This window comes from Cyrtonyx montezumae, unplaced genomic scaffold, assembly GCF_038088225.1.
Source record: "Cyrtonyx montezumae isolate F1298 unplaced genomic scaffold, pur_monq_1.0 scaffold_57, whole genome shotgun sequence".
In the NCBI taxonomy this organism is placed as follows: domain Eukaryota; kingdom Metazoa; phylum Chordata; class Aves; order Galliformes; family Odontophoridae; genus Cyrtonyx; species Cyrtonyx montezumae.
The window spans coordinates 752086-779990 of record NW_027072064.1 but is presented as its reverse complement, the minus strand read 5'-3'; the positions used below and the strand labels follow the sequence as shown (position 1 = coordinate 779990).

The following is a 27905-nucleotide window of genomic DNA, read 5'->3' as shown; positions in this document are numbered from 1 at the left end:
GGGCCAAAATGAAATGCTGCACTGTTTCCCAGCTCAGATTTTTCCACTCTGCTGAGCTCTCGGCTCCCTTTGGGCCTTGCCAAGGTGCTGCCTGCCTCACAGCTGAGTTGGTAGCTGCCTGACACGGCTGGGATGCACAAATACTTCTGGCTGAAGCAAAAGGACTGGGAGCTCCTTGCATTTCCAGGACAAGAAACCTCAAGGAGAACCACTCTCAGCTGGAGCAGCACAGGGCACAGCACTGGGGGCACCTCTGGTCCAGCCCCCACCCACCAGTGACCCCCAGAGTGGTTCACCACCTCCAGAAGCTTTTGGAAATCTCCAAGGATGTGTCCACCACCTCTCTGGGCAGTCTGTCCCAGTGCTGTCACCACGGGATGAAGAAATGCATCCCACCAACCCCTGTGCCCCAGTTTGCCTCCTGTCCTGGCACTGGGCACTGCTGGGAAGAGGCTGGTGATGATGATGCTCAGAATGCTGCAGCTGTGGGCATCTCAGACATAGGCAGCCCCCACCACAGACCCTTTCCTGCTCCGGAAATGTGCTCAGTCCATCCTGATTTCACCAACTTAAATCCACGTCTAGCAACCAGGACGTACTTCCCTCCCAATCTCAGGCTGAACCTTCCACGAAACCCAGCAGCACAAACCCTGCCTTGCCTTTTGCTGGCTGCCAGCCCTCCTCTTCTCCTCGTAAACGTATTTTGAAAGCCCTTCAGCGAACGCTGCCAAGCACGGGGTGTCTGGCCAGGGCTCGGCTCCTGCAGGCACCGCCGGTCCCGTTCGCCCTGAACCAGCTCCTCCACACCGTGCAGTGCCCGCTCCCACTCCCTGCCCCGCAGCAATGCTTGCTCAACGCCGCAGCCTCAGGGCTGGGATTGCAGCTCGCTGTGGCACAGTGCATGGGTGCGACAGGGCTGGGAGGCTCTGCTGCACGGGGAGAGCTGACGAACCCGAACCCGGAGGGATGTTGTGCCATCCAGGACCCCAAAGTGGTATCTGGGTTCACGCTAAGGTCTACACTGAGTGTCTGAATGCCAGAAGCTGCTCTGAGGGGTCATTGCTGCAGCTTGGTGGGCACAACCCAGCATCAAGCTGATTACCTGAACCCCTCGTCCCAAATCCTAACCCTAACATTAACCCTAATCCCAAGACCCCAGCCCTAACCCTAAACCTAACCCTGACCTTAATCCTAACCCTAACAGTAACTGTGACCTTAACCCTGAACCCACTGACCCTAACCTTAACCTTGGCCCTAACCCTAAGCCTAACTCTAAACCTAACGCTTGGCCTAACCCTAACCCTGAGCCCCCTGGCCCTAACCCTAAGCCTAACTCTAACCCTAACCTTGGCCCTTACCCTCACCCTGAGTCCCCTTGCCCCAGCCCTAACCCTAACCCTAACCCTAACCCTAACCCTAACCCTAACCTTAACCTTAACCTTAACTCTAACATTAACCCTAACCCTGAACCCCCTGGCCCTAACCCTAACCCTGAGTCCCCTGCCCCCAGCCCTAACCCTAACCTTGACCTTAACCCTGACTCTGAGCCCCTTAGCCCTAACCCCTAGCCCCTGGCCCACACTGTACCCTCTGCCCATCCTCTCCCTTCCCCACCTCCATGATGATACAATGGCCAAAGCTCCGTTTCCTGAAATTGCTACCCAAATTCTGCAACAGAGCGGATGGTCCCCAATGTTGTGAAACACCCCGGACCTTCCCTGCCTGTTACGTGCACCAGAGCATGGCATTGTGAAACACGGACCTCCCTGGCAATGAGGGCCAGGCTGTACCCCCCCAGCAGCCCCAGGACCACCACCCCACAGCTGCTCATCAGGAGCTCTGTGGCCCCGCTTTGGCCCACGCTTGGCATCTGAGATCGCTGCTGTGCTCGGCAGGTTGGACAGATCCCAGACCAGCCAGCTGAATCAGCAGGGAGGGGGGATGTCAATAAAGCTGCACTGGAAAATCTCGTTTTGCTTTTCGCTGCTCCAACGCGCCTGCGCACGGCCTCCGGGGCACCCGGAGTCAATAAAACACAATGCCACAGAAGGAGGACATGGCTTTAAGAAAAAAGAAAACAACAAAAATCCACCTTTCGGCCCCACCCAACCCCTGGGGCACAATCGGGGTGGGGAGGAATAGACCCACAGAGCCACAGCAGGAGCCATAAAGGAGTGGAAAGCTTCCCATGCTGTGTGCCGTTCCTGAAGAGCTGCTTGCTGGGGGCAGGGGACAGTCCCCGTGTCATGCAGACAGCCCCATTGGTGTGGGGCTGTGTGGAGGAGTGGGATCTTGGGACGCTCTTGGGTGCACCAGGTCCACCAGGACAGCAGTGCTATGGGTGTGGTGGTGAAGTGCATCCCCTAGGTGGAAAAGTGGCCCTGTAGAGGGGAATAAAACAGAGGGAAGCTGCCAGCATGGGTGGGCTTGTCAAGAAGGACAGCCCTGATGGCCAAGGGGACCTGGCCACCTCCCTGCCACCCACCGGCGTTACAGGAAAAGCCGCAGGGACCCCTTTTAAGGAACTACCCCCCAGCCTTAAGCAACAAACCAGTATGTCATGATGATGGACCGTAATGGGATGAAACAGAGACATTTCACAAGCAGGGGACGGAGCCGGCAGCCAGGCTATAAGAGATGCTGCGCTCCACACCGGCCGCAGTTCAACCCAAGACGGTCATCGCTGCTTCGCCAACATGAGCAAGGCAAGTCAGAGGGTGGGGGGGGGTTCTAAGGTCTCCATGCTCTTTTCCAGGTGCAGGTTGAGCCATCAGAGGAGTGCAGACCCTCTCCTGGCCCTGTGAGACACCACACGTCCCGGCAGAGGGATGAGCACCAGTGGAGATGGGCATCGAGCGTGGCCCATGGGGAGAGATGTCTCTGCCTGGAGAAAGCTGCCTGCAGTGTGGGCAGCCGAGGGGGTCCCGGGTGTCAGATCTCATGCTCAGCACCTGCACTGCCACTGAGGCATTGTTGGAGCCTTGCCCCAGCAGCTCTTGCCTTGCAGAAGGCGCATTCTGGGGGGGAAAGTGAGATCTTAGACATTATATTTTGCTGCACATCCCAGAGCCAGGGCTGCAACCTCTGCCAGACTTCCTCGTCTTGAAGATAACTCGAGCAAACAGCTCAAATTCAGCCTGGAAACACAGTGACTAAGAGCCAGGCTGCATCCCCACCTGCCTGCAGGGACCTGTGCTGATGTGCAGACACCTGCTGTGATCCTGACCTTGTTCTGTGCATCTGCTTCTCCCAGGGCTGCCAGACCCAGGGACCGCTCTCCGAGCTGGAGAAGGCCATAGATGTCATCATCGATGTCTTCCATCAGTACTCGAGACGGGAGGGGGACAAAGACACCCTGACCAAGAAGGAGCTGAAGCTCCTGATTGAGAAGCAGCTTGCCAACTACCTGAAGGTGAGCAGAGCTGGGGGAGGGCTTCTTGTGCCCCACGTTGGGAGGGAGTTGAGTTGGACCCCACTGGTTTCTATCAGCCCAAGTGCCCTAGGGAGCAAATCCAGCCCAGCAGCCCTCTCCTGCTGTGCTCCTGCCCCAGCCCTCCCCATCCTGTGGCCACTTCCCCAGTGCTCCATGAGATGCTATAAGGAGAGATGAAAGACAGCCACCCAGGAGCAGCAGCTGGGATCTCCAGCAGCCCAGGAGAGTCTCAGTGTGGCCAGGGGACCTCAGAGCGGTGACCAATGGCACTCTGTCTCTTCTCCCGCAGCACGTGAAGAATCAGGTCTCTATTGACCAAATCTTCAGGGACCTTGACATCAACAAGGATGACCAGCTGAGCTTCGGTGAGGCGATGCTCCTGATTGTCCGGGTGATCGTCGCCACCCATGAGCACCTCCACTTCTGTGAGGACCACCAACACCAGCAACAGCATCAGCACCAACACCAGCACAACCACTGAGGGGGTCTGTGCTTGGCAGCTGAAGGCACCCAACCAGAGCTCCCAGCTCCTGCTCCCTCCTCCAGCCCTTTGCCCCACACCCAACCCTCTGCTCCCCCCTCCCAGCCTCTCTCCCTTCAAGTATGACGGTTTTGCTGCCAAATAAAGATTTACCCTGAGGCTGTCAAAGCATTCTTGTTTCTGCCTGTTTTTTTCTCATCTTGCCCTCATCCCTCCCAGCCCCCCCCGTTGTGCCTTCAAATCAGGAAGGTCAGACTTGGAGGCAGGCTGCTGGTTTCCAGAGGCAGCGTGGGCTTCTTGGAGAGCAGGGCTCATTGCAGCAGGGCTCACAGTGCCCCTTGCAATGCCCTCCATAGCTCAGAGCAGACCACTCAGTGTGACGAACCTCTGCATTTCCAACTAAAAAACATTGACTTTGGGAACGCTCTGCCTGTGTCCTCAAATCGAGCTGCAGTGGTGGGTGACAGAGACAGGGTGGGGGGGGGGGGGAATTCTTTTTAGGGCACTATGGCTCTGCTTGGGGCCAGGAGGTGGTGGATGCATTGAGGTTTGCACACCCAGGTGCCACAGGCAGCAGTGAGGTCGGCGTGCTGGGTTTCACACAGATGAGAGCTGCACAACCCCAGAGCTTGGCTCCGAATATCTCAGGTTTGCACAGAGGTGGCTATGAATGGCTGCTTTCAGCAGCGGGGGGTTGGAGATGTCTGAGATGCCACCGAGCAGCTCCATGCTGTGAACACACAGAGCCCGGCTTCTGATTTGCAAATACCTTTTGGAGGAAAAAAAAAAAAAAGGAACAGTTGTGATTTCCTAAGGGTGACTCAAACCCCTGAAATCACCCTGCTCGGTGAGGAAACTTGCCACCAGCTTCCCCAAAGCAGCAGCAGCAGCCCCAGGGTAACACAAGACTGCCCCAAGTTTGCTTCACCGCTGCTGGCCAGGTTGCTTCAGCTTCCTTTAGGGTTGATTTTGACATTTGAAACACGCCTAACACCTTCCTACAAGGTAATATCTGATGGGGAGAACACGGGATCTGCTCGGCTCTGCCCGCGGTGGGGTGTCCCAGTGGAGCTGCATCCTGCAGCCAAAAATGGGTTGAGCATCCCAAGCTGGGTCGCGTGTCCCATCCTACAGTCCTGTAGGGCCTCCACGGCAGAGGCAGTGCCACACTCGGGGGAGAACAGAGCTGGTTCCCTGCCACCTCCCTGCTGAGACGTGTCCCAGAGCAGAGCTGACCCCACGGGGACGCGCTCACCCCAGAACGGAGCTGTCGGGGCGCGGCAGTAGGGTTTTGCAGGAGCACTCCCTACGCAGGGCTTAAGCACACAAACCTGGTTCTGGGGCCGCAGGGGCTGTCCCTGCCCCTCCCAGCAGGATCCAGGCAGGAAGCAGCACCGTGCAACAGGATATTTACCAACGCGGCGGGGCTGTGCGCTGCCCTGAGTGCGGGACTGATGCTGTGTCACCGCTGGGACTGTGGCAAAGGACACGGAGGGAGAAGCTCCTGCTTTGAGGCTACGGTAAGAGAGCAAAGGTGATCACCCGGCCCTGCTATGAGGGAGCACTCCCCAGACACATCCCATAGCTCCAGCAGAGCTCCCAGATGGAGAGGAGACCGAAGCAAAGCAAAGCAAAGGAGGTGCTGGATGCCCTCAGCCGCTCCGCATCCCACGCTGCTCGGGCTGAGCCGGCTCTGGGGTCAGTGCAGCCCACGGTACTCCATCAGGGCCAGGGATGGGGACAGCACCCGAATCCCAAAGCCCCGTTGTTGCGGGAGTACCTCCGCAGCAGTGCGGGGCAGGAGGAGGGGGGCAACCCCAGGATCGTGAGCTCCTCCCGGGTGGTTCCGCGAAAGGGTTCGGTTTTCGGAAGCGGAGGATGAACGGCTTTGCGACAGAGTCCTGCTGCCACCTGGTGGCATTGGCATTGGAGAAAAATGGAGCTGAAACCTCCAGGGCTGGGCTTTATAACAGCCCCGAAGTGAGGAGATGGACTGTACCCCCCCCTCCAACCCCTCCAACCTCCAGCTGGGACCTGCCCAAGCGTCGTCCCCCGCAGCCATCAGACTACCAGGGATCAGCTGATGTTGAAGGAGACCTCTGGGTTCACCCTGTCCAACTTCTGCTCCAGAGTGGCTGACGGGAGCAGATCCGTGTCCAGAAGGTTTTGAAGATTGGTCCAAAAAAAAGAGACCCCGCAGCCTCCTGGGGTACGTGCACCGCATGGAGTGCTGCCCAGAGCTCCCAGCACATCTCCTGGGCTCCAGCTCGTCCCCATTGCACCCCATTCTGGCAGCAGGCATCACTATGCAGAGCCAGGCACTGTCTCTATGCACCCCTCGCAGGGATTTATGGCCATGTAGGTGGGACCGCCCCCCTCCCCCCCGAGCACCCTCAGCTCTGGATCTGCAGAACTGAGAGGTTATTTCCCAACCTGGATGATTCCACATCTCGGATTCAATAATGCCATTTCCGCTTGGCATTATAAAACAACGTGTAAATTAAAATTGTGAGCTGTCGCTCGAACACGACAATTTACTGTGGCAGCACTCAGCGTTTCCAAGCCGTCATGCATTTCTGCTCCTGATGCAATCCCACGTGCCCTGTGACACAACGACACGCTCCCTGACGTTCCTAGATTACTGTCGGTTTATGGGAGAGCCATCAGTGTACAGGAAACTGTAAGTGATCTGAGCAACCTGGTGGAGTTGCAGATGTCCTCATTAATTGCAGGGGAGCTGGGCAGAACTTTAAGAACTTCATCTGACTCAAATGATTCTAAAAATATCCCAATATTCCCAAAACCTCACGGGAAATTCCTTATGAATGGAGAGAATATTATGTGATGAAGAAGAAGAGCGAAGAACAGAGCAGGGCCAACGTATACTGAGTGTGTGAATAATCCCACTGGCATTGGGCAGCGGTGTCTCATGCCCAAAATAATCTCTCAGAGCAGTATAAAACCCGCTCAGCCCAGTCCTCTTCACTCACCATTCCTTCCAGGTGCTCTTCTTGGTGCTGCAGAGGTAAGACTGCTTCTCCTCGTGCTCCTGGTGAAAAGGAAGTGGGATTGGACTTCCAGAAATGGGTGCAGGACAGTGGGGATGGGGGTGGTTGGGGTGCACTGCTAATGGGAGCTCCGTGTACTTCATCAGGGTGCTGGGGGGGGGGGGGGAAACAGGCTTGGGGAGAGGCTGGTGGAGCTCCTTGTGTTGGTCTGGGGGTCTGTTCATGCTGGAATGGACATAGAAGGCCCAGGGAGTAAGGCAGAGCTCAGGGGGTACTTGGAATGGATTGGGAAGACACAAAGATTTCAGTGTAGGGGGGGGAGATAAAGAGCAATTTGGAGAAGAGAGAAGGGAACGAGTGAGGGTGGATGAGAAGTGCACCAGGGTTTCCTCTCACCAGCGGTCTCTCACTCCAGGCAACTTTGCTGACGTTCAGAAGAGATGGGTTCCAGCGGGTCCTGCCACAAACAGGAGTCCTCCTGCCACAGCTCCCATCCCAGCCACGACTCGGGGTCCTGCTGCCATTCCAGCAACCAGAACATCCCTATGCCCACCGTGCCCCCCTGCGTGACGCCTTGCAACCCTTCAGCACAGACCTACTACGCACCCACACAGTACTATTCCCCACAAGGGCAGACCTCCTGCCCTCAGAACACCAGAACAACTTATCAGGTGCCACCACAGTGCCCTAAGTTCTAGCAGCAGGATCCGGCCACGCACCCAGCTCTGCAACCCTCCCTGCTCGAGGCAATGATCTCATCCTCAGCATTCATCACTCACTGGCTGCTCCACGAGCAAGCAGTTGGAGGACCACACAATATCGGGGTGCACCACCTCTGGTTCATTATTGCTGTGCTGTTGGAGTTCTTTCTGCTGCTGCAATGGATGGTGTTCGCTGCTGGTAGTTTCCTTCTTACTTTACTCCTCTCCCATCTTCAGCCAGAAAAATAAAAGCTGCATTTCAACTGTTCCAGAGGCATTTAGTCTGTCCTATGTGTGGGTTTTGAGCCATGTTTTAATCCCTGGTGAGTCCAACCAAAGCGTGAGGAGCACCAAGGAGGGCTGAAATTCGTGGAAACACCCACGGCACCGCACAGAGGGGCTGCAAGAACTATGCTGGGTTAGCTGTGGGTGAAAACTGAACATCTGCACTGAGCAGATGGCTTCAGACAACACTGCTGCACCCAGCCAGCTCCAACAGCAGCACTGCTTTCCCAACCTACCAGCACAGCAGGTGAAGCAGTGCATCAGATCCACACAAAGCCCTACAGAAATCCGTCTCTCTTTCACTGACATCTCTCCTATCGCGCTGCTCAGGATCTCCCTGCTTACCACGTCAGGGCACCCTCCTGCTTCCCTGCAGCTCACCGGTCCCCTCCTGGCCATCCCCTGGGTTGCCACACTCCTCCTTTCTTGTAAGCAGCATGCAGGTATCAGCTAGTGCCCATCTGTAATGCTAATTGGGCTCTAATGAGTGGCAGCGACCTGGTGCAGCTGGGTCATTAGCATGAAGCTAAACAAACTCCATGGGAGGTGAAGCTCGTGTTTTAGCAGATGGGAAGCTGACCTCGGGGAGAGCTTGCTGGAGAAAGGGGGTCTTAGTGATGCCTTTTATGATAGAAGAGGCATCATCCAAGCCTACCAGCGGCTCCCCAGCAGAGTCAAAATGGGAACACATGCTCGACGCTACCAGGAGTCAAACTGAATGTCAGTAGAGCATTGCCCAGTGCTTCCAGGTTGTCACTATTGCACCCTGTTCTGTCACTGAGCATCACTGCGCAGAGCTGGGCTCCATCTCTACTGCACCCTCTGCTGGGATTTATGGCCATGAGTGGAACCCCCTGAGCTCCTTTTCAACACAGACCCCCCCCCACCCCCAACCCGGGGCTGTGCTGATGCTGCTGAGGTTTTGGCAGCGTCGTGCATGCTCTGTTTGCTATCGAAGTGGGATGAGTGACAGCGGGCTAGAGCTGCTCAGCCCCGCTCCTGGTTGTGACCCAGCACACACCCGGCTCCCACCGGGGCCGTCCTGGTGGGGGCTGACGGCTGCCAACGCTGCAGCGGTTGGGGACGTGCTGCCACGCGGTGGCACAGCGGTGAAAGCCGTCTGCCGGAGAGGGAACGGCGGAAGGGAACGGTCTGAGTGATTCAGAGCAATTTTCTGCCTAATTCCCTTCATTCCCAGGGCGGATGTGCGCTAATTGGGACGGAGGGAACGGTGCGGTACTGGAGCCATGCGTGGCCCTCCCGTCCTCCTCCGCAATCACATCCTGTGGTGTCCCCCCCAGCGTACCCACTCTGTGCCCAGGGCCGGGATGGCAGTCCACCTCCTCACCCCACCCCATCCCAGAGCTCTTCCAGTATCGCCCATGGACCACGAGGTCCAGAAGAAGGCTGTCGCCCCCGGGCTGCTCCACTTTGCACCCAAACCCACCGTGTGCGGGACAGCCCCCACTGGCACAGGACCTGCAGCGACTTGCTGCCTCTCACCTCATCCCACCAGGGCAAAATGTAGCTCCCCACCGCCCTCTGCAGCTCATTAACAACCCACTTAATTGCAGAGGTGCCTCGCGTGGTGGTATCGGCGGCGATTCGTGGGCGGTCGGGGCGAGCTCCACGGCCCCTCCCCGCCCAGACACGCCGAGCAGAGTGATGCACAGTGTGATCTCACCTGGCTCCCCACCAGATCTACGGATGCAATGGGAGCTGGCACAGCCCGCGGGGCAGGGAGGGCTGCTGTGCACACCCGGGGTCACTGACTGCCCTCAGAGCACTCAGGAATGAGGGTAGGCGTCCCGGACACCTCGCTGCATCCTCGTGCCTCTCTCCTCCCCAGAGGAGAAGCAGAGTGATGTTGTCATGGGAGGGAGCTCACATTCAGACCTATGGCCTGGTGCAGCCAGGCTGGCATCGCTCCTGTGTCCCCTCACTGCCACCTCCCTCAGGGTCAGGCATCCCCCCAGCGTCCCCTCGCTGCCATCACCCCTCGGGACAGGCTGCCCTGCTTGGGGGAAGAGCGGCCCTTTCTTCCTTGCTCCTTGCAGAAGCTGCAGGTCTTTTGGCACTGGTTCTGAACGCAGCCTGGGCACTCCTTTGGGCCAAGGGAGAATAATAAGAGGGAACCCACTTTTTCTGCATCAGCTTATTTTCCAACAACTTTTCCAAAGCTTAGACACTGCAAAACCCTACGAAGTCACAAATCACCGCAATCATAAAGAAAAGACCCTCCCCTCCCCCAACCTCCAGGGGCTGTTGAATGCAGACTTCCAGAAACGAAGGAAACCTCCTGACAGCTCTATTTTCCACGCAGATCCCGGCAGCCTCCCACCACCGGCAGAGCCCCGGGCAGTGCCCACGGCCCCAGCTCCGTTCTGACCTACATTTGTGTTCCCAGGTAAACACTGTCGGCGGGCAGGAGGCCGAGGGAGGCTCCCTGGGAAGGGAGCGATGCAGAACAGGACGGACCGGGGGAGATCCTCGCCCTCCACCCATCCCTCCCTGCCAGTGCGATCTGCGCCCGTCAGCTGCTGGACGCGGACGAGCAGGTGAGTGCGTGCCGTTCCCTTTTGCACTTGAAATAATGTGGGTTTCTTTTGCTCTTTCGGGGCCATTTCGGTCCTTCCCGCAGGGCTCTGGGTAGCGACAAAAGGCACAGCTTTGCTCCGCCCTGGGGCTGATTCTTTCCTCCCAATAACTGCCCGAGGGTCGCTGCAGGGATGCGGATCCTGCAAATTTAAGCAGGGAGTGGGAGAGTGAAGAAACAAAGCAAATTAAGGTGAAAGTCACACAGACAGTCAGGGTGGGGACACCCCAAACTTTAGCACCCAGCAAGGGGAAGTTTCTTGGCACCCAAATTTAGAGAGTCTGAAATTATCTTCCATTACTGGAGGGGAGAGGGCAGAACCACCTCGCTGTGTCCAGATGTTTTTCTCCCCTCCAGGACCAGCAGCATCACTCCAACATGTCCAAGCTCATCAAAGCCATCACTGACATGATGGACGGCAGTGCCAGGAGGGGGAAGAAGTCCGAGTCCTTCAGCAGGAGTGAGTTCAAGAAGCTGATCCAGCAGGAGTTCGCTCCTGTCAAGGTATCAACATGGGCAAGGTGATGGGTGACATCTGGGGATGGCCAGGGGGGGACGAGGGTTCCTGCAGCACTCACTCCACATCCAACATTAGTGTGGGATCTCCCAAATCGCTCATTTTCCTGGGGTTTAGACTTTATTGTGACTGCCCTCCGTCTTGCTCTGCCCTCGGGACACAGCTCTCATTTCAGCCTGGGGAGGGGGGTGGGGTCTGACAATCTCCTGTCCCCCAGAGGTCCTCCACCAGCAAGTACCACTACATCGGCAGCCCGGTGGATTCGGACACCGAGCCCATGAATAAGAAGGAGAGGGGCTCCTCCAAAACCTGTGTGTACTGAGGGCTCCTCCAGGAGCACGGAGAGGAGGAGGTAAGGAGAGGCTGCAGGTGGGAGGTGCTCCCAGATGGCAATGCATTGCCCTAATGTGCAGGGGCAGATCCATCTGGGACACTGTGTCCCCCCCCTCTCTCCCCCGAAGCTTTACTTCCCATGGTTTGCCCATCAAACCACCATCAGAGAAAATGGGGTGATGTCAGGAGCTGTGCTCCCACTTCGGGGGGATTCCATCAGCTCTAATGATGCCAATCAAATGGCAAGGTGCTAATTGGGTGCAAGCTCCATGCAAAGCATCGCATCTGCCCAGGGTGGACCGTGGATGGATGGGGTCTGGGGACTGACAGCTTTAATGAGGTGCTCATGGGTGGATGCCCCATGGAGTTTTCTCCCCACAGGATCCCTGATTTCCCCCGTGGGTGAAGCACAGAGGTGGCAGTGGCAGTGGGCACAGTGTGATCACACAGCGGGGTGGACATGAGGATGTGCTTCACTCCACATATTACCTCCATGAGGAAAATCTAACTCTGTCTCTCCTATTTCCTTAGTCCTGATGCTCCACAGGTGTCTCTTTGGGATGCTTTGCAAATGGGGCTTCAAGATTTGAGGTGTCGGGTTCAGATTTGTAAATGTAACGGTGGAGGAAGGGTTGATGCATCAACCCTGTCCTCTGCCAGCTCCTTTGGCTTTAATGGGCAGAAAGTGAAAAATCGCTCCTCAGAAGAGCTGGAATGAGCCGTGCAATTAGTTGACTCAGGCTGTCCAGTGCTAATGAATAAAGAGAGGCAATTATTCAGGGAAAATTAAAGGTCTGTGGCTGGGAGCTCATCTCTAGCTGATTTGAAGTCGACAGTAACATTCCCACAGGTTTGAGGGGACCAGAAATGCACCTCAGTGCTATGGAGGAGGTTTCAGCCCCATCAGTGCAGCTTGGCCTGTGCCCTAGCTTTCTTTTCCATCGAAAAAAAGGGAATCTCTGCCTTCTTCTTCTATTTTTATTTCTTTTTATTTTTATTTTAGGAAAGCTTGTACCTATGTCTCAGTAATCACCCTGCAGAGGGAGGAACAGAGGATGGAGAGTGGGGCTGCCTTCCTCCTGCCAACAGAACAAAGCTGTTTCAATAGCAGGGGGGAAAGATGGGGGGATGGTGGCATTGCAGAAGGTGATCAGGTGTGTAACATTTATATCTTCATCTACGAGCTTTTGGAAAGGCAGGGAGCGACATGTAGCTCCTGGTAAGGGCTCACTTTGTGATCACTTCAGCACAAGGATGAATGTTTTCTGCAGTAGGATATTCCCCCCAAGCAAACGTGAGCAGGATTTGGTCCTTCAGCTGTTACCGTGCCTGTTAAGTGTAAATATCCCACAGGGTTTTTTGGTTTATTTGTTTTGTCTTTTGTTATTCATAAACGTTTGTAACACCTTAAAGAAAGGCAATAAAGGAGGTACAAGAGGAAGCAGTCTGTTTGCCCTGACCCCCAGCTCAATGCTGCAGCACAAACACTCTGGAGGTGGTTCAGCCCCATGGGGGTGGGGCAGGAGCACAAAGCCCTATGTGGCCTGGGGGGGGGCACAGGGTTGGTGAGACCCTGGGTGCAGGGCAGCCCGTGGGATGTGGTGTGACGTTTGGGTTTTCTCCATCACCTGGAACCCAACAGGGGGAGGAGGGTAGAGCGAAGAGGAGCCAGGGGAGGTCCACATCCATTGCAGCCACAGTGTCACAAGGGCAGAGAGAAAGGCAGTGAGTGCGTGGCACGAACACGCACTGGAAATGAGGACGGGGAGCTTAAGGAGACACAGAGACAGGAGAGAGTTTGGGACACATCATGCTTTATTGTGCTGCTGGCACCCGGGCTGAGCACAGCTCCATGGGGTACCAGTGAAGGAGCAGCCAGGTGTCCCAGGGCGTGCAGAGCTCTGCAGGGAGCTGATGTGTGCTCCGTCACTTCATCTTCTGCGAGGGCAGCTGGGGGATCTGCTGCTGCTGCTGCTGCTGCTGCTGTTGGTGGTAGTGGTACTGGACCTGAGGCTTCCCGTGGCAGCTGGAGCCACTGGAGCTGTGACACCCACTGCTGCCACCAGAGCTGTGACAGCCACCACCACCAGAGCTGTGACAGCCACCGCCACCACCACCGGAGCTATGACAGCCACCACCTCCACTGGAGCTGTGACAGCCACCGCCACCGGAGCTGTGACAGCCGCTGCTCTGGCGGGTATATCGCTCCTGTGCATGGCACTGATCCTTGTCCTGGCGGGAGCACATGGCAGAGAGCTGGGTGACCTGTGGGAGAGAGGGGCTGTCAGGGACTGCCACATGTCCCACCACCAACCCACAGGTTCTCATGCCCACCCTGTTTGCAGTCCCAACCCAACAACACTGCCCAGGGTCTATATACCCAGGCTCTGGGTCTATCGTGGTGCCCCACACCCACCCATGGAGGATCAGCTGGATGCCACCTCCTCCCTTTCACTCTGCCATCCCACAGCAGCCAGTGTTTGCTTCCAACCTGAGCTCTGCATCTCTACGTGCAAGATGTGTCCCCAGAGAAGTGAAATCCACGCTACCAGACTTACCCAAGCTTGAAGAAGAGGGCAAGAGGAGGGAATGACGATCTCCAAGGCAGGGGCAGTTTTATAGAGATCCCAAATCCTTCTGCCCGGAAATGAGACAGCTCTCTGTCACTGCCATCTATTAATTTCATACCCAATCCTCATCAAACCGCCCCCTGTTTACATCGCTCGCCTGACTCATTGGAGATTGGTATCATTCCTTTTTTTTATCTGTTTCCTGTGCTACATAAGTACCTAATTGGCAGCCTCACCTGTTCCTAATAGGGAAACCTGTGGGTGCCTGGGTTTCCAAAGGCTCATCTGTTTGGGGTTTGTTTTGTAAATCAAATCCAGGCATAATTATAGCCTCATCCCATAGGGCTCTGCTCTTGGAGTCTTATCCCTGCTATTGGGGCAGCCCTGGATAAATCTAGAACTAATCCAGGCACAAAGGAGCGTGGAGTTGCTCACTCTTCTCCGTTGGGTCCTTGATCCAAACAAAGCAGCTTCACAGAGCTGTGGGGTGGTGTGGGTTGGAAGGGACCCTCAAAGACCACACAGCTGAACACTGTGCTGTGGGTGTACCCCCCTGGGCAGGCTGATTGAAGCCTTGTTTCATCCCACCGGACTTGGGGCCCATCCAATGATGGGGACATCCATGGGCATCCTGGTCCACTTCAAGGCAAAAAATGTCTTCCTTAAATCTTATTCCTCCCTTAAGACCTCCTGGATTTCCTATGGAGAGGTGTCTTAGGAGCTGGTCGGTGGTCTTCTAGCTTTCCTCTCTGAGCCACAGGGTGTGAATTTCCCCCAAAGACACTGAGCTGCCAGAAGGTGCTCTTGGTGTCCATTGCAAGCCCTTCTGTCACCGCAACTGTTTGTCAGGGGTCTCGAAGCAAAGCCCCCAGCTCCTTTCTAACAAAGACCCACCGTTTCCATCATCTTCACAATAAGGGTGGGAAAGATTGAGAAATGTGGAGGCAAAGGGAGCGGCAGCCCCTGGACCATCTGAAAGCTGACATCTTCTCTGGGAAGACTTCAGCTGTTCTCATTTCATGGCACTCAGCATCGTTAGTAGTGCTGAGTTTCATCTCCTTCCTGGAAGATGCTGGGTGGCTCCTGCCAGGTCGGACAGACTCCCACTGGGGGGTGGGAGCTGCTGGGTGCTGTGACCCACACGTGGCCCTGCCTGAGATGGGTGGGATGAGGGATGAAGCTCCCACTGGGGCAGCAAAGGTCCATAGGGTGTGAACAGCTTTGCAGCCAAAGTTCTGGTGATGTCCATCCCAGTGTCTCCTGCCCCACTGTGGAGCTGTCCCTTATCCCAGGGGTCAGCGGGTGGGAGGGCAGCAGAGTTCAGAGTGTGAAGTGCGGACAGTGGGTCCTCCCCTTGCTGGCTGCCACTGAAGTCCTACAATTCACAAAGAAACTGTTGGCTGAGATTGCGAGGAGTAATTAGCAGTGAACCGGGCAGGCATCACTGGGAGCTGCAGGCAGATCCGTGCAGCTGTCAGAGCACTGAAGGGCTCCTGCGTGTCCCTCCCACCACCCAAATCCACAGCCTGTGACTGCAGCCTTAGAACAAATGCATTTCTTTGCATTGGTGGAGCCTTGTGCAATCTGCTTTTGCCTTTTTTTCAGAGGGTGTTAGTGGCAGGCTCATCTTGTCCAGGTCAGGGGTGATGTATCGTGCAGGAGAGTTTATTGCTTTTTGGGTGGTGATGTCATTCATTGAGTGAGAAAGGACACATGAAGGCGTTCAGTGTAATCGTGCACTGTGTTACATAACAGCCCATGTTTTCCTTGCAGTCATTGGCCTCTCCCACCCATCAGGTCAGCTTTTATTTTAAAGCAGAAACAACAGCAACGCGGAAGCAAAGAAACCTCTGTCTTTCTTTTTAGTTGTGGTTACAGGAAAAGAACGACACTAAAATCTGGAAAAAAGACAAAAATCCAAGAGGTAAAGGAAAGGGTTGTCAAATCTTATGGCCAGTAATCACTCATGGGGTTTTCTTGGGATCTTGGTGGTGTTCCTGGACATGTGGAACGGGCTGTGGGTTATGGCTGCACTCCCAGCTCCTTGTTCAGACTTTCACAGGGCTGTGAGACCTCTGGGTGGGCTGCTCCCAGTCCCAGTTCCCAGCTCCCAGTTCCAGCTCCCAGTCTCAGCTGTGAAACCCCTCCCCTGATGCCTCCCTGCCTTCCCATCAGCAGCAATGCCACATTCCGGGTGTGTAGAGAGATGCAACCCCCAGTTAATGATATATGACATGTTACCAACTCCATAGACCCAGCATTTCACCAAAACCCATTTGCATCCCTTCAGTGTGAATAAGAAAATGAGGATAGGGGGCTTAAGAAGACACAGAAACAGGAGAGAGCTCTGGGACACATCACGCTTTATTGTGCTGCTGGCACCCGGGATGAGCACAGCCCCATGGGGTACCAGTGAAGGAGCAGCCAGGTGTCCCAGGGCGTGCAGAGCTCTGCAGGGAGCTGATGTGTGCTCCGTCACTTCATCTTCTGCGAGGGCAGCTGGGGGATCTGCTGCTGTTGCTGCTGCTGCTGTTGGTGGTAGTGGTACTGGAGCTGAGGCTTCCCGTGGCAGCTGGAGCCGCTGGAGCTGTGACACCCACTGCTGCCACCAGAGCTGTGACAGCCACCGCCACCAGAGCTGTGACAGCCACCACCTCCACTGGAGCTGTGACAGCCACCACCGCCACCAGAGCTGTGACAGCCACCACCTCCACTGGAGCTGTGACAGCCACCACCGCCACCACCGGAGCTGTGACAGCCACCACCTCCACTGGAACTGTGACAGCCACCACCACCGGAGCTGTGACAGCCGCTGCTCTGGCGGGTGTATCGCTCCTGCGCATGGCACTGATCCTTGTCCTGGCGGGAGCACATGGCGGAGTGCTGGGTGACCTGTGGGAGACAGGGGCTGTCAGGATGTCCTGCTCCTGCCTTTGCATGGAAGAGGAATCTGGAAATTATATTTATGCTCTCCTCCCAGCTCCCACAGCCTTTTACACCTTAGAATCACAGAACTGCGACACTGCGGTTGGAAAAGATCTTCAGGATCCTCAAGACCATCAGCCTGCCCTACTGAGCGTGGTCACTGAGCTCGTCTGTTAGCACAGCACCAATCTGCAGAGCAACTCCCAGCACCTCTCCCCTGCTCCCGCAGCATCCCCCTTCCCAAGCCCCGTGCTCCCTCCTCACCCCATCAGGAGCACCCACAGAGCATCCCAGCGATGCTGCAGGGATCAACCTGCTCCCAGCCCCTCCACCTCCCGGCAAATTTTGGGTGCTGCCTTGAGCCCCAAGCTCTGCAGCACTGCTGCTCTTACCGCTCTGCTCTGCAGTGAAGGGACGTGGAGGTGATGAGGCTCCCTGGGACCACACCGCTTTTATACCCTTTACCCACTCCGGAAGTGGAGCACCTCCCCATTGCAGAGCTCTGCTTATTTCATTCACCTAATGATCTCTTTTTTTTTTTGCCTCCCCACTCTTTGGGTTGCTCTGTGACTCACCGTGGCTCCGCTGGGTATCGCTTCTCTGTGTTGGTTCGTTCCTGTGCTGCAGAGATGTTTAATTGCCAGCCCTCCCCATGCTGGGCCTCGGTGGGGAGTGTGGGTGGCCCTGATTTCCACAACGTGTTTTGGTGTTCATTGCAGCTGGGGAGCGCTCTGCCTTTAGAAAGGGAATAATCACAGAATCATTGCACATGGCTCTGGAAAGGTCTTCAGGTGCTCTCCATGCCCATAAACCCACAGATGTACCCAGGAGCACCGACAGTGCTTTCTGTATTACAGACAGCTCTACCCAAGCATTGGTTTGATTGGAACCACGGTCGGTTCTTTCTGCTGAAGCCAGCCAAAGTGGGGCACAACTCGGGAAAAAGAGAAAGGGCAGCTCCTATAGAGCTCTGTGTGGTCAGAAAGTCCCTTGCTGCTGTGAGAAGGATGAAAACAGGAATTAGGAATCCAGTTTGGTTCCTATTTTTGGAAGGGGAAAGATCTGCCTGAGGTAGTGACTCAGAACGATGTGGTTGACTTTTGGCCTGTGGCTGATGGTGGGGTGGTGGTGCTGCATTGATTGGAGCACCCATGGGTGCTGCCCATGGTGCTGTGTGGGGCGTGCCGACCCCCGGGACTTTCCCCGAACCTGTAGCAACGTCATTTCTGGAGCTCTTTTCTCCACTCCACAATTATCTTGTAATTTGGCAACAAACACAAGGGTTGCTCAGACAGATGCATGGACCCACGGGAGCCTTGAGGCCAGGCACCAGAGCTAATTGCAAGCAGCGATCTGAGGTACATCTTGCACCTTCCCTGCACCTCTGCTGGGCGTTGGGAATGTGCCTCAGACTGCAGGACTCCTGCTTTCCTTTCTGTAACTGCTCTCAGGAGATATTTTAGTTATTATACAGGCAGTAAATGGGAGAATGAAAGCACTATTGCAAGCAGACAGCAGGAATAAGGAACTGCTCAGGTTTTGCCAATGAGAAAGTGCTCAGAAAGCACGGGACCCCCAGCAAGGTTGCAGTGCTTCGTGGAAGTGCCCCTATAGCATGCTGCCAACTCCTGCTCGGGAACCTGGAGCCCAAACCTTTGGTTCTGATGTCCTGAGTTGCTCCCAGCACCAGAAAACCTCTGACACATTCACCGCTGCTGAAACGCGGAGGATTTTTAGAAAGGTGGAGGGCAGGGCTGCGTTCTTGAATCAGGCATGCAACCCAAATGCTTTTGTAATCCTTAATTGCTGTTACGAGCTAAAACAGTGTCAGGGCAAACCGTACCCAGGTTGGATCCCTTCTTATTATTTATATTTTGTTCTCTCCTCAGAAGCAGAAATATGATAAATATTCTCTGTGAAAAAAATGAGAAGGTACATTCAACGTAATTTGTAGCTTCAGGCATCGCTCTGTGCTCTCTGCTCCTCCCATTTCTGTTGATCTAAGGCTGTTAAAGATCAGCAGCTCTGAGCACCACCAGATTCTGTGCACATCCACCTCGTGGGAACAGGGCTGCAGTTGGGGGGAAGGCAGAGCTGGCGGCAGCGGCTCTTCCAACCAACGTTGTGTCCATGCACCAAAGGTGGATGTCTCTGAGCATCGTGACACACTTGGGAATCATCTTATCAGGGCAACAACCATTTATTTCCCGAATGGGAATAGCAGACCAATAAATTACACAATTTAATGCAATTACGTGGTGAGAATGAATTTATCAGTTCATCACGTACCGCTGGCGTTGCACAACTCTCCTGGGCTGGCCCAGGGCTCTCCAAGCACTGCTCAGAGGGGTTCTGGAGGGGCTGCCCAGGGGTTTGGCACAGGAAGGAGGGATTGCAGCCCCCACCATGGCTCTAGAGGACTTCTCTGTGCTGTGGATGTGGAGCGGGCCACAAAGGCTTGAGCACCACAGCCAATGGAGTCTCAATGGGAGATGCGGTGTCTGCCTCTCTGTGGGAAGTTGACATGGGGAGGTGCTGTGGCAGTGCGAGCCAGCCAGCACTTATAAATGTCCATTCCTCCTTATTTCATTAGGAGTTCCTGAAGGATAGAGTGGCAGTGCTGACCCCGCAGCTCTGTGCTAATGGCGTCCTTGTGGTACCATGTTATGAAAGAAAAATCATGCACGCACAAGCCTCATGTGCTGCAAATTGCAATGGCTCATTTATTGTCAAAGATGGATAGAGAGAACACCACGCGAGCGTGAACATGTGTAGTGCATTTCTGATGCCCACAAATAAACCCATAAAAGATTTAAGACTGGCCAGGGGAGAAGGAAGAGAAATTATGTTATATGAGGGTTGGGAGACATGCAAGGATTCCCGAATTTATACAGAACAGCAGGTAATGCCCTGGTCACTTCATCCTTGAGGATACTTGATAAATTTGCTGCTGGCAATCTTGTAGCTTTCCGTGGCAAGATCCACTGCTGCTCCCATGGCATCCGGATCCACTGCTCCCATGGCATCCGGATCCACTGCTCCCATGACATCCAGATCCACTGCTCCTATGACATCCAGACCCACCACTGCTCCCATGGCATCCGGATCCACTGCTCCTATGACATCCAGACCCACCACTGCTCCCATGGCACCCGGAGCCCCCTCTTCCCCCGCCGCACCCCTCACTGCTGTGGCATGAGGATCTCTCTTGCTGGTGGCACTGGTCCTTGTCCTGGCGGGAACACATCTTTGCAGACCTGCAGGGAAAACCATCACCTTTGAGTCTTGCAAAGGCAAGAGACACCAGCAGCTAGCAGCAGCAGATGCTCAGGTCGGTGAGATTACAGATCAGAAACAGATGCTCATTATAGGCCAGATTCTTGAAATATGGAGAAATTTGCTTTTGAGCAAATCATTCACCAAAAGACATAAGGTAGATGTAAAAGCACTCAGGGATGAGTGGGAAGTGATGGCCAGACAGCAACTAGAGCTTGACTGGAAGAGTCTCACCCTCTGCAGTTTGAAGCAGTAAGTTCTGAGCTTTCCTCGCTTGTCTCTATTATTTCTGTACAGGAGAAGATGATGAAGGAATAAGCAAATGCATTTGGAGAGAGCAGCAGAGATGAGAAGTGCGGGAGAAGGCCAAGAGCTTGAGGTCGGGACAAAGCTGGAGACCACGAAAAGCAAAGCAGTATGAGGAGCCAGACTTACTCTGTTCAGTGGGAGCTCAAGAGGAGACGTGAAGATGAGAGAATGAGGAGAAATGGGGGTGAGGTCTTTTATAGGGTGCATGGAGATTTTCCTCCGGAAACAAGACGAGCTCCCGCTGGAGGGACTCGATGGTTCACCACCGCGAGCTCTTCATTAATTGGAGTTTTTACTCTCCTGTTCTGACTCACGGTGTCACGAATGGATCAATATCCTGTCTTTGGGATCACTATTCCTCATGTTACTCCATAAAAATGTTAATTGCCCTCCACGCCTAGTGTTCGTGTACAGCGATGGGAGGTTCTGGATGGGCTTGCTGCATTCCCCTGAAGTATCCGCCTAACACGAAGCTGCCATGAGCTCAAGGTAGCAATGTGAATAGTAGGAATGGGGAAAATGGGGTGTGATGTTGGATATGGGATCCTCTGGGCTACCAAGGAATTCAGATAACAAAACAGGTGTAGAAATCACCAAAGCGATGGTGATGTGTAGGAAAAATGAGTATGTTTTGTCATTCTGAGTTAAAAAAAAAAAGCGTAGGTTGTGAGTGGGCGAAGGAGACAAAGGAAATTAAGGATGCAGGTATGAATACATGACGGGGTGATGGGAGGTGAGCAGAGATGTTCTGTCAATGAGAACATCCTGCAGTGACTCTGGACCAGCAGGGTTGGCCATGGTGGGTTATGAAAGGAATGGAGAGGCCCATGGGATCAAACCCTGTCCCTGAGCTTTGTAACTTTGGGGTGGGAGACTTTGAGGCAAACTCCTGCTGGATGTGTCCAGTTGGAGTGATGGGAATGGGGCATGCAGGCAGTGGGACCTCACCTCAGGGCACGGGAGTGGGAGCAGAGATTCAGTGTTGTGATATTTCCATGTCAGTCCTTCAGACCTGAAGGAGAGAACTTTAACCTAAACAGAGGGAACTGGAAGTCCTATAGGAGACAGACCCAGACAGGAGGGTCACACATCCACCCCATACCTACAACACCCGTTCTCAGTATTGTGACTGGTCCCCTTTCTTCAACTGTAACTGAACTAAAAAGAGGGAAGAAAAGTGTTGTGAAATTTCTGGGCTCTCCCCTCTATCCTCTGTCCCCACGTGTAATGGGGATTCTTGTTGCTGCCTGTCTGGGGCTCAGCTTTGGGGAGGAAAATGTCTTTCTGCACCAGGCTTGATCCCAGCCACGACTCTAGAGGCCACTGTGATATTAATAATAGCACGGACTGAACTGAAATGAAACAGCTCGGGAGATTCGTCGCTGACCGACAGAGCTGAATCACCACATTGCAGAGATCCGTGAGCAGATCAGAAAGTGTTGGGAGATATTTCACAAACAGCAGAAGAATGAGGATTCTTGTGAAACTATTATTCACAACGAAGCACTAATTACACCCCCAGATCGCCCAGATGGTGACAAACATGTTTATCACTTCTCTCGACGATAGAGCACAGCAGGGAGGATGCTCACATGTGTTGAAGACCCAGAGCTGTGTACGTCCTGACCCTATGGCCAGTGCCTGTAACCCATATGGGTACCATGTGCATAGCACCTAGGTTTGGGAGAGGCTTCCCTGAATCCCTTGGTGTTATCTGGATGTTGTATAATTTATGGGTTGGCCTTTTAAAAAAAAAAAAAAGAAAAGAAATTGCAGTTGTCCTAATACAAGTCTCAGGAGCTGGGTTTGGATCATGGTCTCTGTGTGTTTTACATATGGCCATGATTCTTCCATATTTCAGTTATTGGTTTTCTGATGATTAAGGTGATAAATGAAGTACAGAGCAAGTGTGAGACCTTGGGAGGATCCGTGGGATATTTGGGCACAAACACAAACCTCCAAAACTCCCATTGATGTTGGGCAGTCCTCTTTATCCCTTCCCAGTAGATCCAGAGGGATACGGAGGTGGATTTGGATGGCACAGCTGCAGCCCATGGAGCAGTGCTTGGTTTGGGGACTGCATGCTCTGTAAGGTGCCCCAGCGTCACATGAAGAAGAGCCCAGAGAGGAAGGCTGCATGTTGACACCCCCATGTGTGCACTGATAAAACCTCCAGTCCAGGCACCTGTGCTTACTTCTTTCCCTCTCCACGTTGTGCTGCAGGGAAATCTCCACCATTACCACTGCCAAGCAGCTGGTTCTGTGATGTGTCACATCCTGCAAGCTGGGCCAGGAAGGAGGCCCGGGCTGGGGACTGTGGAGGATGGAGGCTCTGAGTTGGGTGAGGTGCAAGAAACACCTGGAGCCACTAGGAGCCACCTGGGTCAACCTGCAGTCCTCTAGGAGCCACTTGGAGCCATCTGGAGTTCCCTAGGAACCACATGAAGCCACTTGGAGTCCCCCAGGAGCCATCTGAAGCCACCTGGAGCCACCTGGAGCCTTCTGGGATGTGGAGCTGTGAGTCACACCAGATCCCTTCTGTGCTGCAAGGATCCTCCCAGAGAGCTCCTCCTCACTCCACCAGCCCTGGCCCTACTGGGAGCTCAGGATCTTCTGCCCTGCTATGGAAATCCAATTCCTCCTCAGTGCTATATTCTAAGTCTCGTTTAACTTGTGTTCCTGGCCAGGTGGTTCCCATTCCTCCCCCCAGGACAAAATCTCCATCTTCTCTGCCAGCCTTCAGCATCACCTCTGGCTCTGCCCTTGCTCCTGAATCCTTTCCTGGTCTTTTCCTCAGGGCTGATTGTGGAGGCTTGTAATGAAAATCAAACTGTACCCGCTGCCCTGCCAGGGAGTGAAATTGTGTGTCCAGAAGACCTTTTCATTGTTACCTCTCTGATGAAGTCTATGTGGTTTAATTTTTTAATATTAGTATATTAGTATTTAATTACTGGGTTGCACAGAGTCCATGACAAAATCCGTTGGCTCCCTCTCAGCAGGAAGCAGTGCCTGGATAGGAACGACTTGGCTCCAGGTGGAACTGACCAGGAATCTCAAAACCAGGGAGAATGGGGATGCTGCAGACTTCATCTACCACCACAAAAAAGGGGCAGAAGCAGTTTAAGTAGACAAAGAGATGATTCAGAGAGTAGAAAACATTGATATGAGGTGGTCATGAGCTGTATTTTTTATTGTCTCTGCACCTGCTGTGAAAGAACGATGGGAGATGAATCAATCACAGCACGAGAGCATTGCAGTGTTACACGACTCACAAAGACAAGGAAGAGCACTCAGCGTTGCACATTGAGACAGTGGGTTACATCTTCATATCACATCACAAGCAACACGACAGGAAGAGGGGAAATCCCCAAGGACAGGTGGAACACTGGGGCAACACTGCAAGGACCAGAAGTTTCTCACTCATCCCCACTCTTTTGCATCCCTTACTTTATCTTCCGGGCTGGCACCTTGCAGACCTGCTGCTGCTGATGCTGCTGGGGGACACACTTGGCCACGGGCACTTGCTGCACTGGGGCTGGCATGGGGCAGCACTGCGGGATGCACTGTACTGGCTCACTGCATTGTGGCTGCTGCCCTGAGCTGTGGCATCCCCCTCCTGAGGACCCCTGGCATCGCTCGGAGCACACCGACCTCCCATAGCCCTGGCATCCCCCTGTTGACCCATAGCTGTAGGTGGGCCTCCTCACACAGCTGGATCCACCACCTCCATGGCATGAACCTGAAGACCCCTGGCACCGCTCGGAGCACACCGACCTCCCATATCCTTGGCATCCTCCAGTTGACCCATAGCTGTAGGTGGGCCTCCTCACACAGCTGGACCCTCCACCTCCATGGCACGAACCTGAGGACCCCTGGCATCTCTCGGAGCACACCGACCTCCCGTAGCCCTGGCATCCCCCTGTTGACCCATAGCTGTAGGTGGGTCTCCTGGCACAGCTGGACCCTCCACCTCCATGGCACGACTCAGTGGTGGTGTAGCCCTGGCATCGCTCGGAGCAGACCGGCTGCCGATAGCCATAGTGACGATAGTTGTGTCCTCTCATGCCCTCCACTCCCTCGCTGTCACACCGTGAGGAGCAGCAGTTGTTGTAGCCGTAGCGGAACGGTGTGCGCCGGGTGTCCAACCAGGACCCAGAGGGGTCGTACCAGGTGGAATTCAGGTTGAAGTAGGACTCTCTTCCAGAGGAGTAGATCATGTTGGAATTGCAGGGAAAAATCTGAAAAACACGGATAGGTCTTCTTTTCCACGTCCTCTCTTTTCATTTAGCTTCCCAGCCCTGTTTGTCATCAAAGCCAAGTCTAAAAGGCATTCTTGCAATCACCCAATATTTCCAAACCCTCTTTCTGACCTTACCCTGATTTTTTCATCTCTGAGCACAGAAGCAGCCGTAAGGTGCTGCAGCACACAGTGGCACAGCTGAGAATCCCACATCCATGTTCCACCATAGCTTCCTCTCTGCTTAGCCCCTGATCAAGTGCAGCCCAAAGGAAGGTTCTGGTGTGCCCACTGCAGGACCTCCTGCATCCTGACCCCCCCGCAGCCCATCCCAGCTGCTCTGAGCTGCCTTACCCAAGTGTCGAGGAAAGGCAGATGCAGACCAGGGGAGCAGATTGCGAGAGGCAAAGGGATGGAGCCCTTTTATAGGGTTACAAATCTTCCCCTTGTAAATGAAACACACTGCAGGAACGAGGACTAAATTATTTATTGACTAAACATCCCTTCCATTTGGATGCTGTTCTCAGGACTTGGCATGTTCTGCTTGACTCATGATTCTTGATAAGTATCTCTTAATTATACTACAGTTACTGAGAAGTGCACATAAAGGACCTGCAGCACTTAAGCCACGTATGGGCTCTATGAGGCAGGTAATAACGCACTTATTCCTCGGCTGAGAGGACCGAGACACTGAGTGGAAGATGATGGGTGACCAATGAGTCAGGAGCCCTCACGCGCACAGCGTTTCTGCCCTGGCATTCCCTCTGCTCCCCATGAGGGCACCTCCAGGTGCCTGGAGCACAGACAAGGATCGGGAACAGCCAGCACAGAGTCACTGAGGGCAAGTCATGCTGATGGGTTCGGTGATGAAGGGACTGATGCTGAGGATGGGCGGGGCAGTGGATGGAGCCCCCTCCATTTACACTTGGCTCTGTGGTGCCCTCGGTCATCCTAACTCTGGGCAGAGGTTCCCATGGATCTACGGTGGGAGGAGGCTGGGAAGAAACAAACGGACCCAGGGAAGGATTTCTGCAGTTAAAGCGTGCCTGAGTTCCAGTGGAAGCAGGTTTTAACTTGGCTAAAATTCAACGCAATAGATCATGGTGAACTTCTGCCTCAAGTAAATGTGATTTTTTTTGTGCCCCCTGATTTTCCTTGGGGTTGGTAAGGACACTTGGGGCTGTGACTGGGCAACGTGAAGAAAGAACACTGTATGTATGAATGCACACAGGAAAAGGTTTTCTGCCAAAACAGCGTGGCTGAGAGGGCGGAGTGGTGGAAGAAAAGCTGGACTGTGCTTCCTGCACTGAGTGAAAGCATTCCTGGCATGCACAGACACACCTCACGTGCTGGGACACACGCTAATTATCATGATTAACATTTCCATGATGGATGGCGTCCCAGTGTGGTGTTACTGCCTGGCTAATGGGGTGGTAGCACGCTGGGAGCAAACAGCTGATACCTGGATCACTTGGTAGTGGGGTGTGTGATGGACAATGGGGGGAAGCCCATCCATTGCCCCTCTGGTGGGCATCAGCATAGCGGGGGGACCTCAGCACACAGCTGCAGCTCAGCCCGGTGGAACGGCCATAGTTGGGGCTGAGGTCCTCACGTGTGAACTCAGATTGTGTTTTTCACTTAACCACTTAACAGATTTCCTTGTGGGGATTGTAATGACTTTTAGTATCTGCTCGTAGTAATGTTGGTGGTAAAAGAAGAAGGAACCAAGTGTCAGCGAAGTTTTAGCAATTTTATTCTTGAATACATAGGGAGAAAGTCAACTTGCAGGAGTCTCCACTTCTCCTGCCCTCACAGTGTGTGCCTTTTTCCAGTCCCATCCTGTCCCTGGTTTGGATCAGCCCTGAGATTATGATGCACTGAAGCTGTGAGTGAAGGAGCGCTGGTTATCAGCTGTGTGCATTCAGTTCATCCATCACCTGGTTGCTCCTGGGTCGTGAGGCTGTGGCAATTAAAGTCTGTTCCTTGGTAGGGGAAACCCCTGGGAATTTTGTAGGGTTGTGGAATGGTTTGGGTTGGAAGGGACCTTGAAGATTAACTAGTCCAACCCCCTGCCATGGGCAGGACACCTCCCACCAGGTCGGGCTGCCCAGGGCTCCATGCAGCCTGGCCCTGAGCACCTTCAGTGACGAGGCATCCACCTCTTCCCTGGGCAGCTGTGCCTGGAACTGGATTTAGGGTGCTGGTGCCATCATAAAGCAGGGGACCATGGTCCATGAATTCCCTAGAGTGTGCAGAGCAACAGCCAGAAAGCAGAGGTGGCAGCATTGGCAGCTTGGGCACAAAACAGAGCCCCTCCACGCCAAGCTTGGGAGCAGCAGCGCTGAGCAATGTGCTGGTGCAGGACCCCTCCTCACTTTTTCTGCTGGAACGGCGGCAAGATGTGGACTTGCTTGCACTGATGCTGGCCAGGATGCTGCGGCAGGGGCACGGCGGTGGGGCAGCAGTGCTGGGCAGGTGGATGGCAGTGCTGGACAGGTGGACGGCAGCAGGGGATGCAGGGGGTACGGTGCTGCAGGGGCAGGGGATGCAGCGTGATGGGCTCCTCTGCAGGACACTGCTCCACTCTCCTGCGGGGTTTGCGGCAGCAGCCCTGCTCCTCGCTCTGCAGTGGTGGTCGGTACTGCTGCAGCGGCCGGCGGTGGATTTTCACCGGTGGGCAGACGGGTTGCACAGGGCTCACCTCCACCCGCCGTCGGGGTTTGCCACAGTTCCAGCTGTGCTGTGTTGGACAGCAGCTACGGGGAGGGCAGGGCTCCATGGGCTGGCAGCCCTGCGGCACACTCTGGCAGGACCCCTCGATGTCGTGGCTGAGACTGCCCCGGTCGTGGCACGGAGACACCGGGATGCTCACAGGGTTGTCATGGCAACCGTAGGTGGTGTCATCATGGCATGCATCCAGGTCGTCTTCACCCTTACGGTACTGCATTGTGCAGCAGAGATGGCCAAGCCCTCGGGGATAAACAGGCTGGGGAAAAAAAAGAAGACAACGAAATTTTGCATTTTGAGGCTGTTCCTAATGCAAAAATTAGGAATCTTAGATGGCAGAGGGAATCCAACTCACCCTGTGACCTCTGATGAGTGGCTGAGCAGTGTCCGAGTCCTGAGGACCGCGCCGGAGCCAAAAGCTTTTATATGCAGCTATGCTCTCCTGGCAATGAGGCATGCCATGGGAATTAATAGCTGAGCACTGAGTGCCACTTCTGCATGTATTTT

General features: G+C 54.5%; 4 protein-coding genes across 4 annotated transcripts; 1 reads left to right on the top strand and 3 right to left on the bottom strand.

Annotated features, from left to right (window-relative positions):
• Positions 1-2605: 2605 nt before the first annotated feature.
• LOC136056704 (protein MRP-126) lies at positions 2606-4074 on the top strand. Its single transcript, XM_065749012.1, has 3 exons — positions 2606-2705; positions 3254-3412; positions 3723-4074. The coding sequence occupies exons 1-3, from the start codon at positions 2697-2699 to the stop codon at positions 3912-3914; spliced, it is 360 nt and encodes a 119-aa protein (XP_065605084.1). The 5' UTR covers positions 2606-2696; the 3' UTR covers positions 3915-4074.
• Positions 4075-13153: 9079 nt separating this feature from the next.
• LOC136056695 (loricrin-like) lies at positions 13154-13968 on the bottom strand. The gene is made up of 2 exons (XM_065749003.1): positions 13913-13968; positions 13154-13619 (listed from the first exon to the last, which is right to left on the bottom strand). The coding sequence occupies exon 2, from the start codon at positions 13599-13601 to the stop codon at positions 13281-13283; it is 321 nt and encodes a 106-aa protein (XP_065605075.1). The 5' UTR covers positions 13602-13619; positions 13913-13968; the 3' UTR covers positions 13154-13280.
• Positions 13969-23548: 9580 nt separating this feature from the next.
• Positions 23549-25049, bottom strand: LOC136056686 (keratin-associated protein 5-2-like). The gene is made up of 2 exons (XM_065748989.1): positions 25026-25049; positions 23549-24672 (listed from the first exon to the last, which is right to left on the bottom strand). Exon 2 carries the CDS (start codon positions 24649-24651, stop codon positions 23878-23880), a length of 774 nt encoding a protein of 257 aa, XP_065605061.1. The 5' UTR covers positions 24652-24672; positions 25026-25049; the 3' UTR covers positions 23549-23877.
• Positions 25050-26635: 1586 nt separating this feature from the next.
• On the bottom strand, positions 26636-27618 carry SPRR5 (small proline rich protein 5). The gene has a single exon (XM_065749017.1). It carries the CDS (start codon positions 27616-27618, stop codon positions 27043-27045), a length of 576 nt encoding a protein of 191 aa, XP_065605089.1. The 3' UTR covers positions 26636-27042.
• Between the last annotated feature and the right edge of the window lie 287 nt (positions 27619-27905).

What these genes read in the sequence shown, in the direction of transcription:
- LOC136056695 (XM_065749003.1), bottom strand. Translation starts at nt 13,601, where the DNA reads ATGTGCTCCCGCCAGGACAAGGATCAGTGCCATGCACAGGAGCGATAT.
- LOC136056686 (XM_065748989.1), bottom strand. Translation starts at nt 24,651, where the DNA reads ATGATCTACTCCTCTGGAAGAGAGTCCTACTTCAACCTGAATTCCACC.
- LOC136056704 (XM_065749012.1), top strand. An exon ending in AGCTTGCCAACTACCTGAAG is followed by an intron (nt 3,413 to 3,722) that starts GTGAGCAGAGCT and finishes CTTCTCCCGCAG; the next exon opens with CACGTGAAGAATCAGGTCTC.
- SPRR5 (XM_065749017.1), bottom strand. Translation starts at nt 27,618, where the DNA reads ATGCAGTACCGTAAGGGTGAAGACGACCTGGATGCATGCCATGATGAC.